At 43.0% G+C, this 13,764-nt stretch overlaps 1 protein-coding gene across 8 annotated transcripts in view; it reads right to left on the bottom strand.

The window, feature by feature from the left end:
- LOC122789190 (coiled-coil domain-containing protein 50-like) overlaps positions 1–13,764 on the bottom strand; it is a 1,862,880-nt gene that overhangs the window by 488,959 nt on the left and 1,360,157 nt on the right. For all 8 annotated transcript variants that reach the window (XM_044056454.1, XM_044056452.1, XM_044056453.1 and 5 more), the window contains one exon: positions 1,125–1,187. In XM_044056454.1, coding sequence (XP_043912389.1) covers positions 1,125–1,187 — 63 coding nt within the window. The remainder of the gene's footprint in view (positions 1–1,124; positions 1,188–13,764) is intronic.

The raw sequence follows: 13,764 nt of genomic DNA, 5'->3' as shown, positions 1-13,764 counted from the left end.
TCCTGTGTGCCACCTTGCATAAGGTGCACCAAGAACAGACACTGACAAATTCCTGAACTATGAGGTATTGGTTGGTTGCAGCTAAACATTCTCTGCACATGCAAACTGCAATCAAAAGCTTTGGCAGACTGTAAGAATACTCACGTGGACACAATGGCTCCAGCTCTGACCACAGAAATGAATGCTCTGTCAGAGTACAAAACAGTCTGATGGGATTTAACATCATACATGAATGACAAAAAGACTCTAAACTTCAGATGCTGCAGCAACTCTTAGTACAAACACACCAACAAAAAGTCATGTGACTAAGGGTGCAGAGAGATAAAGAAATGTATCAAAGTGGGGCCAGACGTGTAAACAGACCCTTGGTACTTCAGGGGTACCAAATATACAAGTGATGTAAACTGGAAACAGATATCCCCCCAGCTGAAACCCCCTGTGAGACAGGCACACCGATACATGGTAATAGGCATCATCCATTCATAAAGGATCCTTAATGAAGGAACATTTTTAAGGATTACATCATGAAACCGGTACTTAGCAAAGTGCTTCTGGTGAAGCAGACCTAGTACTGAACTTAAGTACATGCCCTTTTTAAACTATTACTGTGACGTTGGAGATACTATCATAGTCTCTGACAAATGAAAAACTAAAAAGCTATAACTGCAAAGTTCTATGACACTGCTTTGCTGATGTCTGAAGTATGAATTGGTCACAAGATTCACCAACCCACCAAGTCACAAGATTATAACAGACAGAATTACATTCACCTTATACATATAAGCAGCAACACCATTTAATGCCTAAAACATTATGTTTCTTCCTTTTTTAATTTATGTTAATATTTTTTTTACACTACAAAAGAGATTAGAACTGTCATACATGTAAACCAGCAGACAAAGAAGAAATCAAGCAATAAGTAAGACACCAAACTTTGGTAACTGATAAGAACCTATTAACCATCTTAATACCCCCACATTTCCCATCCCCTTGGATAAGCTTCCATCTGTAATTACGAACTACATATGTATGGGACACCTAATATCATACAACCAACATTTGAGTCTTGGCTTTTCCTGTTGGTTAGGCACACAATATAGATGCCGTCTACATTATGACCTTACCTCATCCTGTGCGACTTGAGCTGCTAGGAAATCCTCTTCCTGTTTCTGCAAGCTCCATGTTCTCTGTCAGGTAGAAACAAACCACATTATATCTAAAACTATTTTTTTATGTACTTAACATATTCCTGTAGATTCTTAAAACAAATTACTTTAATACAGACAGTAACCTGCAATTGAATTTGAGTTGACATGGGCATTCATTGCTTCCAAATAATCTTAACACTGTCTGTAAAAAATAAATATACACTGAAAATGTTTAACCTGAATATTTAGACACAAATAATGGACCAAACATATTCTCTTCGGAAAGCAAAGTTTAAGAGAAGTTAACTTCTGGAAAACTAATGTTATTTAAAAGCATTAACACTTCTGTGCTTTAATTCAGACAGTCTTGTGCAATGTTTCTATTTTACTAGCTTAACGTTTACATATGTCATGTTAACATGCAGTGCTTTATGGAACAAACTGTCACCTGTGATTCAACATTGTTACAGTCTTACCATCCATTATGCAACAATAGAAAGAAAAACATACTGTGATCCTACTACATGTCCAGCTATGTCTTAATACTAGTATGCATGCATGCATTTCATATGCAGACCACATAATTTTCAGCTTCCCAACAACATAAAGAAATCACATATGGCCTAATCTGTGTGCTTTTCAAAGAGAAACAATATTCTCAAACTCTTACTTTTTATTATTATCATCGGCTGGAGCACCTTCTGTGTGGAGTTTGCATGCTCTCCCCACGGTCGAGTGACTTTAAAGGCATGCAGGTAGGTGTGAGCGTGAATGGGCATGCCTTCGTTGAAGGCTGGGCATCAGGCTGGCAACTCAGCACCGTAAAATCCACTGCCAATCATGAGTGGAATGGAGTTCTGCTGTGGCGACCCCTAACTGGGAAAAAGCCAAAAGACTTTCATACATTATTATTATTATTATGCTTTTTATTGAAGTTGGATTTGTAGCTCTGTCTCTCTGTCCTTCTGTGGTTCTGTCACTCTCTTGCGAGACAATGGAAAAAATGTAGAGCAAAGTTCAGCATTTTTTCTGCTGTCTTGCAAAGCCAACTTCATTAAAAAGCTTTCTAATAATGACAGAGGGGCAAGATTTTCCTCCAAGTCAAATATTGCCCTGCTGACATTAGCAAGACAGTGGAAAAAATGCCAAGCAAAGCTCGACGTTTTTCCTCTTTCTCGCTAATACAGACATGCGTGCACACACACACACGCCCCACACACACACACAAACACAGACACATGCACACACACAGTCTCGCATCTCTGTACATCATTTCCTAAACACACACTCACCAACTTCATTAAGAAGAACATACAAGATATACAGACATGCGCACATAAACACGCACATGCTCTCACATCTCTGTACATTATTTCCCACACACACACACACACACACACACACACACACACACACACACACACACACACACACACACACTCACTCAGAGCGGGATGCATTGCCACCAGGTGAAAGTAACAGATTTTTAAAAAGGGAAAGGAAATTTGTAGTTTCCATGGTATGCTTGACCAGCACTTTGATTGATACTGCATGAAACACCACTGCTAGCTTAATTGTATCATTTTGTATTCAATTGCTGTGAGATTCATTTTTAATGCAACTCCAGCGGACTCCTAACATACAGCTCATATCACATATATGACTCTGCCATTGTAGCAGATAAGGAAATAAGGAAAAAATGCCCTTTTCAGATCACTAACTGCCCACCTGAAGTCGACCCCCTCAAACTCCTGCCTTCAGCATCTTCTGACACCAATGTCGTCTTCTCCATAGGTAAGTACTAGGCTATCTGCCCAAGGGCATTTATAAGCCTAGCCAGAATGTGTTGGCTTTCGCCACCCCCTTAGATTAGTTCCCTGTGCCTCTGTCCAGCAGAGCCATTAGTACCCTGCACCACTGTCCAGCAGAGCCACTGCAGTGATCCCCGGGGTAAATTTTCTGTTTCCTATCCACCTGTCAAGGTTTCTCTTGAAGAGCGTTAGAGAGGGGCTCTGCCTGATGTATATCGGAATCCTGTTCCAAAGCATGGGGAGTCTCTGGGATAGGAATCTATCCCACCAGCATGTCCTACTTATTGTTGTGGTGAGGTTTATATCTCTAGAGCGTATGGCTCTCCGGGATTTGTTTTTTTTTTTTTAGGTGGAGCATGTCCATCAATTCTGGATTGGACATGGCCTTGTATGTCAGGCAGAGATCACCTCTGAGTAAGCGGTATGCAAGCAAGTACAGCTGGAGTTTCTTGATTCGGGCTGCATAGAACATCTGTTTGAGGCCAGCAATCTTCTTGGTGAGGTACTTTTGTGGTCTTTCCAGCAGTTGCAGGTGTCTTGTAAGGTACATCCCAAATGAGGCGTTGTATTCTATGATGGGTCTAATGAGTGATGAGTAGAGGGGCACAATAACCTCTGTTGTTCTAGATGCAAACCCTTTTGTGATTAGGTGGGCCACATAGAAGGATTTTCTAACCACCTTGGCAATATGATTATCAAAGGAGAGATTACTATCTACTTGGGTCCCCAGATCCCTTATTACATTTTCTGTATTTAGGGAACTACCACCTATGTGGTAGTTTGTGGGTACTTTGTTTTTGCCAAAGGGGATGACTACGCACTTTTTGGCATTTAGCTTGAGGCTATGATTTTGACACCAGGTATCCATCTCAGTGAGACCCATCTGGAGGGTGTCTGTATCAGCCGGAGAATCAATTATGGCCCCTAGTTTGCAGTCGTCTGTGAACTTGGTCAGCCATAGACCTCCTATGCTTGCCTGTACCTCTGAGAAGTATATACCAAACAGGAGGGGTCCTAGGACTGAGCCCTGGGGGAATGCCACTTGTAACCAGTTTGAATCGGACATAGAGCCTGCAACTCTCAACATATGGGTTTTATCCATGAGCCAGTTGGCAACCCATCTCGTGACATAGGGGTTTATGTTCAAGCTGGTGAGCTTGTCTATAATACTAGAATGGGAAATGGTGCCGAAAGCCTTTGCGAGGTCTAGGTAGGCTGTGTGGACCTCCTTTTCCTCATCTAATGCCTTAGTAACCATCTCAAAGAAGTCCACCAGGTTTAGGAAGCATGATCTGCCCTTAACAAAGCCAAACTGGGTAGGGTCCAAGGTTTGGAGGTTCCCAGTGTCTCTGTTAATGAGTTCCATGATGATGCATTCCATAGCCTTGGAGACCAGGCTAGTCAGGCTTATAGGGAGATAGTTCCCGGGGTCTGTTGTGGCTCCACCTTTGTGGAGCGGGATAACTGTTAATGTGCACCACTCTGTGGGTATGTAGCCTGTAGAGAGGCTGAGTTTGAACATTGTGTTTAGGTGAGGGGTTAGTCCATTTTGGAGCTCTTGTAGGACACAGCCTGGGACACCGTCCGGTCCCATTGAAGCTATGTTTTTGGCTTTGGATAGGGCTGTTTTAACCTGTGTCAGTGATTGATGGGGCCCTGCATTCTTCTGATATGGTTATGAGCCCTTTAGGGGGTGAGAGGGGGGTGAAGTTTGCACTAAACCTGTCTGCCAGAATGTTGGCAATATCAGTCGGTTCAGTGCATTTTGTGCCATTCTGCACTAACTCAGAGCAGATCTGAGAGTTTAAACTTAGGTTCTTGACATAGCTAAAGAATGCTTTGTGGTTATCTTTGGAGTCATTGGCAATTTTTCTTTTGAAACTTGCCTTGGATGATTTAATGAGGGATCGTAGTTTCTTGCTGATACTGATCAGGGATGTCTTTCCTTCTTGGGATTTTACTCTATTCTGTACTAGTTTCCTCCTTCTGTTGTATAGCTTGTTTATGGCAGGGGTCCACCAGACTGGTTTAATTTTCTGGGAGGAGTGAGTCTTGGTTTTACTTGGGATAGCACGATCCATGCATTCCTGCAGATGCTCATAGAGTGCCTTCACAAAGGTTTCAGCAGCTTGGACAGCATTGTCCTTTAGCATGGGGGCTGTGAACCTTTGCACCTCTGTCTTAAGCAATGTGAAGTTTGCTTTTGAAAAGTTTTTCATGGTGGTTTCCCTGATTGGGGGTGGGGGCGGAATGTGGATATCCAGAGTGATTAGTCTATGGTCTGATCTAACCAGCGAGGGGTTGACCTCCGGTGTGGAACACCGGTTGCCCATGTTGGTGATGACCAGGTCCAATATGTTATTCCCTCTGGTGGGGGTGTTGACCAGTTGATCCAGGGCATTCGAGTTTATAAATTCTAGAAAGCGTTGGGCAAGGGAGTTAGTACTTGAGTAGTTCTCCCAGTTTATGTTTGGGTAATTGAAATCACCCAGTATTGGGGTGTTTGGTAGGACCTTCATATTTCCCAGTGTCTCCAGAAATGCGGAATGTGGGTCCTGGGCCATGGTGAGTGATCTGTAGCAAGCTACAATATGGATTGCAGTTTTGCCCGTTGTTAGTTGCACATGGATGATCTCTGATGCATTGTGCTGCACCACTAACCTGGAGGTGTGGGTATCCTTGATGAATATGGGGTGCTCTCAGGAGCCTTAAACCAGGTTTCTGTTACTGCACAGATGTCGATGTTCTCCATAATGAGGAGTGCCTCGAGTGTGTGCATTTTGAGGTTTAGACTTCTGGTGTTGAGTAGCATTACCCTCAGTTTTTGGTTACTTGTGCTATTTATGGTGGTGGGTTTGTCTTTTGAGCCTTGCCTAACAAAGGCACTATGGGGGTGGCAAGAGCCTTGGCCAGTATTCGAAAGCCTAAGCATGACAGGTGCAAGCCATCTCTTGCAAAGCAACGTGGCTTGTCAGGCATGTCATCCCAGGTGGACAGATACTGGATCCCCTTTGAATGACACCAGAAACGTAGCCAATTGTTTAAATTGATCATTTTTTCTTTATACTGTGGCATCATTCTTGGTGAGGGCAGGATGCTACTCAGGGTCAGGGTCATCCAAAGAGAATGTTGAATGCTGCTTCTCCTTGTCATCCATTTCACATTATAGCATATAAAAAAGTTATTTATTTTATTATTATTAGAATATTTTTTATTGAAATTGGCTTTGTAGCCTTGTCAAGGTCTCATGAATATGCGGGAAAAAATGCTGGGCAAAGCTTTGCATTTTTCTGCTGTCTCAGTAAGCCAATTTCAATAAAAAGTATTCTAATAATGACAGAAGGACAACATTTCATTCTAAGTAAAATATTGTCCCTCTGTCATTAGCAAGACAATACACACACATACAAACACAAACATGTACTCTCTCGCATGTCTGTACATCATTTCCTTCACACACACACACACACACACACACACACACACACACACACACACACACACACACACACACACACACTCACCTCCCTACATCATTTCCTCCACACACACATGGAGTCCAAACACTCATATATTTACAAATACTGGCCATCCATACAATGTGGACTAAAACTATTCTAATATTATACCAGCATCTTTCCTCATTTCATACGTCATTTCCTCCACAGGCACACAAAGACACATGCACACACATACACACTTGGAGTAGGATGCGCTATACTATGAGCAGCCTTAAACGAGAAATGTGCACATACACACACACTGGGCCCAGAGACACAGCAATAAAAGACCGAAATAAAGCCAAGCTGCTCATCTGCGAAGATGTGACAGCACCACAGAGGGACAGAGCAGGATGCACTGTATTATAAGCAGCCTTAAACTAAAACTTACATAATTTCCTACACATACACACTCTCACACCCACACACATCCTTGAACAAAGGGAGACCAATTGGATTATCAGGCTACATAGGGATGCACCACCAGGGCTAAATGGTCCAGTCCCTTTAAAACCTTTTTTAAGAGGGCGGAGATTGTTCAAGTGATTTTTTATGTGATAGGTGTTTCTGAAACAGAGCAATGTATATAATGATGTTATTTTAATTTGTTTATTTGGTCTGAAGAAGTGCTCAGTGGAGCATGAAAGCGCTAACCGCATACTAATTAAAGTTTTATTTTATTATATCTGCCTTGGAGGTCCAGTGGATTTATTGGATTGTTTTAATTTATTTGTTGATTTCCACTGGTACCTTTATTTCCACAGTGGCATTATTGGTTTTTATGAAAAAAATATATTTTTTTAAAAGAATACTTTTTACTGAGTCGCTTTAAAAAGTAAACAACAACGAAGAAGAGTGAAAATTTTGGAAAAGAAACACAGACAAGCTGACTTCAGAAAAGTATTTGAGGTTGGTTTTGTTGACTCCTGCTACTTCTTCTGGTACCTCATTACCACAATCAGCACAACCAACCTCGAATGCTTTATTGAAATCAGCTTGTCTGTCTTTCTTTTGCAAAGTTTTCACTCTTCTCTATTTTTTTATCTTTTGACTCAATAAAAAGCATTCTTTTAAAAAAAGAAAATCTTTTTTTTTATATATTTTTATTTCTCTGTGAGACTGGGAGTTAAGTTGGTTATCCTTACCTGAAGAAGGCCTTGTTACTATCACCTGTGTTGACAACAAGCTTTACTTTGAATAAAGCTTTGCTTGTTTTGATTGTTTTAGTGAGTTCATCATATGTGGAGTTGACTTGATCATTGTTGTGCTGGACTGTATAAAGTTTGAAAATTGTGTATGTGCTTTTTTTGTACTGAAATATTTTTCTTATCTCACCCTTTAGGTTTACTGCAGAATTTCCAATAAATGAATGCCTAACTGGGATGAATTTATTGATGCACTTGTTTAAAATGTTTCAGAAAGCCGTGAGCAATTCATCAATAAGTTAAGGGTGGGATAGGGTTAATATATGGTCCTAGTTGACTGATGCAAGGAAACTGTTATGGCTTCATAGTCACTGTTTCAAAAATCCATAAATATGCTTCCATGTTTTTTTTAACTAGTTTTGGTTTTGATTGTATGAGCACAGCTGGCAGTACACTTCTATCCTGTGGGCATTTTCACCATCTGTGCAAGGGGATCCAATGTCTGTCTACCTGGGATGACATGATCGAAAGAAAGACCATGATGCTTTGTCAGAGATGACCTGCACCTGTTGCCCCTGGGATTCCGGATACTGGCTAAGGCTCTTACCACCCCTATAGTGCCTTTTTTAGGCAAGGTTCAAATGACAAACTCACCATCGTAGCAGGTATAAGCAAGCAATCAACACCTGTGCAGTGACGGAGACCTGGTTGTTCAAGGCTCTAGAGAGCACCCCTGCATTACCGGGCTATAACACATACCAAACCTTTCGGCCACCTAACCTGGACCAAAACACTAAAGAAGGAGGAGGCGTGTCCATATTCATTAAGCATATCCACACCTCCAAGCTAGTTGCTCAACATAATGCATCTGAAATTATTCAAGTGCAACTAACACTGGGCAAGACTGCAATCCAGGTTGTAGCTCATTATAGATCCCCCACCATGCCCCAGGATTCCCACTCTTCATTTCTTAAGATACTGTAAAATATTAATGTACAGCCCAATACCCTAGTAATGGGCAATTTCAACTATCCCACCATCAACTGGGAAAACTACTCATGTACTAACTCAATTGCTCAATGCTTTCTGGAATTCATAAATTCCAACTCCCAGAATCAGCTTGTCCATACCACCACCAGGGGCAGCAATATCCTGGATCTGGTCATTACCAATATGGGCAACCGATGTTCCACACCAGAGGTCAACTCCTCACTGGTCAGCTCCGACCACAAGCTAATCACCCTAGACATCAATATCCCGCCCCTACCCCCCCATTAAGGAAACCACCGTAAAAAAACTTCTCCAAAGCCAATTTCTTAAGACAGAAGTGGCAAGCTTCATGACACCATACAGACAGAAAATAGAGGTACAACTGCTGAATCCTATACAAATGCACTGTATATGCACATACATGAGTGCATGGATTGTGCCATCCCCAACATAACTAGACACAGGTCACCTCTGAGCAGTCTGAATGAGAGTGAGTAGAGGGACAGGGCTTTAGCCTATCTGTATAGTATAGGTGTTTGAGACCTTGGATTTTCTTGGTCAGGATCAGGTTATTTCCTTTTCATTTGCTGAAGTTCCTGTTCAGAATCTGTTTCTAAAGCCACATTGTCAACATACAGCTGCTTTGATCATCTGTCCTCTTCAACTTGTTTGCTAATGGAGTCCATCTCCAGTCTGAAAATTAATGGGCTCAGAGCTGAATCCTGATAGCTTCTGAGAAGTGCCAAAGTCTGCTCTTCAATGTTTTCCTTAGATCTGCTAGTTCTCTCCTCTCCTGCACTTTTACTATCTTATTAGTCTAGCACTTTACCATACCAGACTTCGTGTAGCAATTATTGTAGCACACTAAACATTCTACAAGGAAACAGCTCCAGTAATTATTAATGCCTACCCCTCCAGGTATGTCTAAAGGTCAGTTCCCTGTGCTTTCTCCTATTAACCTGGTGAGGTTGGGCATCCTGAAGCAATGAAGCAACTGCCTCGTGTATACCGACTACCCTCTCCTCTTACCTCGCAACACTTAGACTTGTGAGAGATGCACTTATATATCCAAACTGGAAGTCATGCACTCTCCAGCCAAGACTGGAATAGCTGGTCAAGAAGAGAAGGTCAACACTTGCACCATACCACATGGAACACATAGCCCTCCAGAACACACACCACAGCATTGCCGTCACATAAAAACACAAACCACAAACCCACCTTCATGGAGGCTCTAAATAAAAATCTACTCAAACAGCAAACTCCAAGGCAGAAATGCACTGAACCACCACAACACACCACTAATCATGAGACACACAACTCTCCTAAACAGTGTGGCACTCAACCAAAGCCCCTAAGGCAAAACAGCATGCCCAGCACAGTAGTCATAGGTGACTCGATAGTGAGGCACACTGATGTCCCACTCACTAGGGTGAATAAGGAGAAAGCAACAGTCAGCTGCCTGTCAGGTGCCAGGATCTGCCACATAACATATGCACTCAGGTCCCTCAACAACAGGTACAAATATGACTCTGTCATTGTACATGTGGGTGTCAATGACTTGAGACATACTTACCTGGACTACATGGAAAGAGACATGGAGGAGCTCTCGGACTATGTAGCCCAGGCAGGTATGACCCTAGCCCTGAGCAGCATCCTACCATCACCCAGAATGATACCAAAGTACAAGAAGAATAACTGATTTCAACAATTGGCTAAGTTTCTAGTGTCATTCTAAGGGGACTCAGTATCTGTTTGCCTGGGATGACATGACTGACAGACCTCGATGCTTTGCCAGAGATGGCCTGCATCTGTCACCCCTGGACTTCAGGATACTTACTCTTACCACCCCTATAGTGCCTTTTTTAGGCGGTGTTCCAAAGACTAAATTACCACCGTAACAGCTCCAAACAAATGCAATCTGAGGGTTTGCTCAACGCTAGAAGTCCAATTCTCAAAATACACTCACTCAAAGCACTCCTTAAAATGGAGAACATCGACATTTGTGCTGTAATAGAGACCTGCTTCAAGGCAGCAGAAAGCACCCCTGCACTACTAGGCTATAACTCATTCCATACCTTTCGGCCCCAGAACTTGGACCGAAGCTCCAAGGGTGGTGGTGTTTGCATATTCATAAAGGATGGGCACACCGCCAGACTGGTAGCCCAGCATAACGCATCAGAGATACTTCAGGTGCAGCTAACATTGGGTAAGACAGCGATTCAGGTCGTAGCCTGTTAAAGGTCCCCAACCATGTCCCAAGACTCACACTCCACATTCTTAAGCACCCTGGAGAATATTATGGCCCAACCTAAAACTCTCATACTGGGTGTCTTCAACTGCCCCTTCATTAAAAGGGAAAATTACTCATGTACCAATACACTTGCCCAACGTTTTCTGGAATTCATTAATTCCAATGCCCTGGACCAGTTTGTTCTAACCCCCACTAGAGGTAGCAACATCCTTGACCTGGTCATTACTAACATGGACCACCGTTGCCCTACACCAATAGTCAACCCCTCCCTGGTTAGTTCCAACCACAAACTAATCACCTTGGAAATCCACATCCCTCCCACCCCCCAATTCCCACAAAGGTAACCACCATGAAAAACTTCTCCAAATTTAACTTTGGGCTCCTAAAAACAGAGGTGGCTAATTTCACGTCACCCATGCAAATGGAGAATAGTTGCATGACTGCCAAATCATACACCAATGCACTGTACAAACATGTACACAAATGCATGGATCTCGCCATACCCAACAGAATCAACATGCTCTCCTCCAAAAAAAAGGAAGCCAATCTGGTGGTCCCCTGCCATAAACAAACTCTACAACAAAAGGAGGAAACTGATCTGGAATAAGGTGAAGTCCCAAGACTGGAAAAACTTTCTTATCAGCCACAACAAAAAGTTGAGATCCCTCATCAAATCCTCTAAAGCTAGCTATGAAAACAGAATTGCAGCAGATAGTAAAGACAACCACAAGGCCTTCTACAGTTACATAAAGAATCTCCATGGCAATACCCAGATTTGCTCTGAGCTACTGCACAACGGTACCTCCTATACCAAGCCAACAGATATTGCCAATATACTGGCCAGCAGATTCAGTGCCAACTTTACCCCCCCCAAAGAACCAATCACAATACCAGTAGATTGCCAGGCACCCTGTATTACTGCTGCATAGGTTAAAACAGCACTGTCCAAGGCCAAGAATACAGCTTCTATGGGACCTGACAATATCCCTGGCTGTGTTCTACATGAACTACAGAGTGAAGTGGCACCTCACCTGTGTGTCGTGTTCAATCACAGCCTCACCACAGGCTTTGCCTCTACCAAATGGTGCACTGCTATAGTCATCCCTCTCCACAAAAGAGGGGCAACTACAGACCCTGGGAACTATCACCATCATTAGCCTGACAAGTCTGACATACAAAGCTATGGAACGCATCATCACAGACCTAATAAACAAGGATATAGGGAATCTCCAAACTCTGGATCCCTCACAGTTTGGTTTTGTGAAGGGCAGATCATGCCTGCTCGACTTGGTCGACTTCTTTGAGCCAGTCACCAGAGCTGTGGATGAAAGCAAAGTGGTTCATACAGCCCACCTTGATCTGGCTAAGGCCTTTGATACCATTCCCCACTCAGGAATCATAGAAAAACTCACTAAGCTAGGCATCAACCTCTGTATCACTAGGTGGGTTGCAAACTGGCTCACAGATAGAACCCATAGTGTGAAAGTCAGATTGCTGACCAGTCACGAGTGGAGTCCCACAGGGATCGGTCCTGGGTACTCTCCTGTTTGGTATCTACTTCTCAGAAGTCCAGGCCAACACGAAGGGACTCTGGCTGACGAAGTTTGCAGATTATTGCAAGTTGATGTTGACAGCCTACAGAAAGGCCTCACTGAGACCAACGGCTGGTGTCAGAACCATGGCCTTAAGCTCAGTGCCAAAAAAAGTGTCGTCATCCCCTTTGGGAAAAAAAACAGTTCCCTTAAATTACCACATCGATGGTAATCCACTGAACACAGAAGACATTACAAGAGATCTGGGAACACAGGTTGACAGCAACCTCTCTTTTGACCACCACATTGCCACTGTGGTCAGAAAGTCCTTCTATGTGGCACATCTCATTACTAAGGGTTTTGCATCCAGGAAGAAGAAGGTCATTGTCTCCCTCTACTCGTCCCTCTTCAGGCCAGTCATTGAGTATAATGCCCCATTTGGCATGTACCTCACTGGACACCTGCAACAACTGGAGAGGCCACAAAAGTACCTCACAAAGAGAATCCTAGGCCTTAAACACATGTCCTATATGGACAGACTCAAAAAACTCCTACTATTCTCTGTCTCATATCGCCTACTTAGAGGCGATCTCTGCTTGACTTACAAAGCCATGTCTGACCCAGCTCTGTTAGAAATGCTTTATCTAAAGAAATCACAATCCCTCCACACCACACACTCCAGAGACCTCAACCTCATTACCACAATCAACAGAACGTGCTGGAGGGACAGGTTCATAACCCAGAGACTGCCCATGCTATGGGATAGACTTCCCATACATGTCAAACAGAGCACCTCACTGGCCCTCTTCAACAGAAATCTTGATGAGTGGATGGGAAATAGAAAATTCACCCCGGGGATCACCGCAGTGGCTCTAATCGACAGAGGCACTGGGAACTAAGGTCGGGTGGCATGAAGCCAGGGTAATCCTACGGGCTAGGCTTGTAAAGGCTCCAGGGCAATTAGCCTAGTACACACCTATGAGCCTATGAACCTATGATACATCATGTCTCCCTTTGACCTCACTATATGAGTCAAAACACTGTTCATACTTTGTCACTGGGTACTTGTACTTAGCTTGCACTAATTTTACTAATGATTTGGGGAATTTGGACTATTACAGGAATGCCAAAACCAGTTTTCTTGGGAACTTGTCACATGTATTCTCCAAGTCTAGGAATGTCCATTTGGACTCCGTCCTTATCTCCAGCCTCTTATCTACGGTCTGCCTCACTGCAAACACCAAAATCACAGCGCTGCATCTTAATCTGAATGCAAACTGCTCATCTCCAATCTTACCTTCTATTACTCTGCAACACTGTATACTTTTTTTTATAATCATATCCACCTCTTCTGTACTTTCATGCAGTGTGACAGGAGTTTTGA

Source organism: Protopterus annectens, chromosome 14.part0 (genome assembly GCF_019279795.1).
Source record: "Protopterus annectens isolate FY-2018-M chromosome 14.part0, PAN1.0, whole genome shotgun sequence".
Lineage (NCBI taxonomy): Eukaryota > Metazoa > Chordata > Ceratodontiformes > Protopteridae > Protopterus > Protopterus annectens.
The sequence above is the reverse complement of the archived record's forward strand: the minus strand, read 5'-3'. Positions and strand labels throughout refer to the sequence as shown.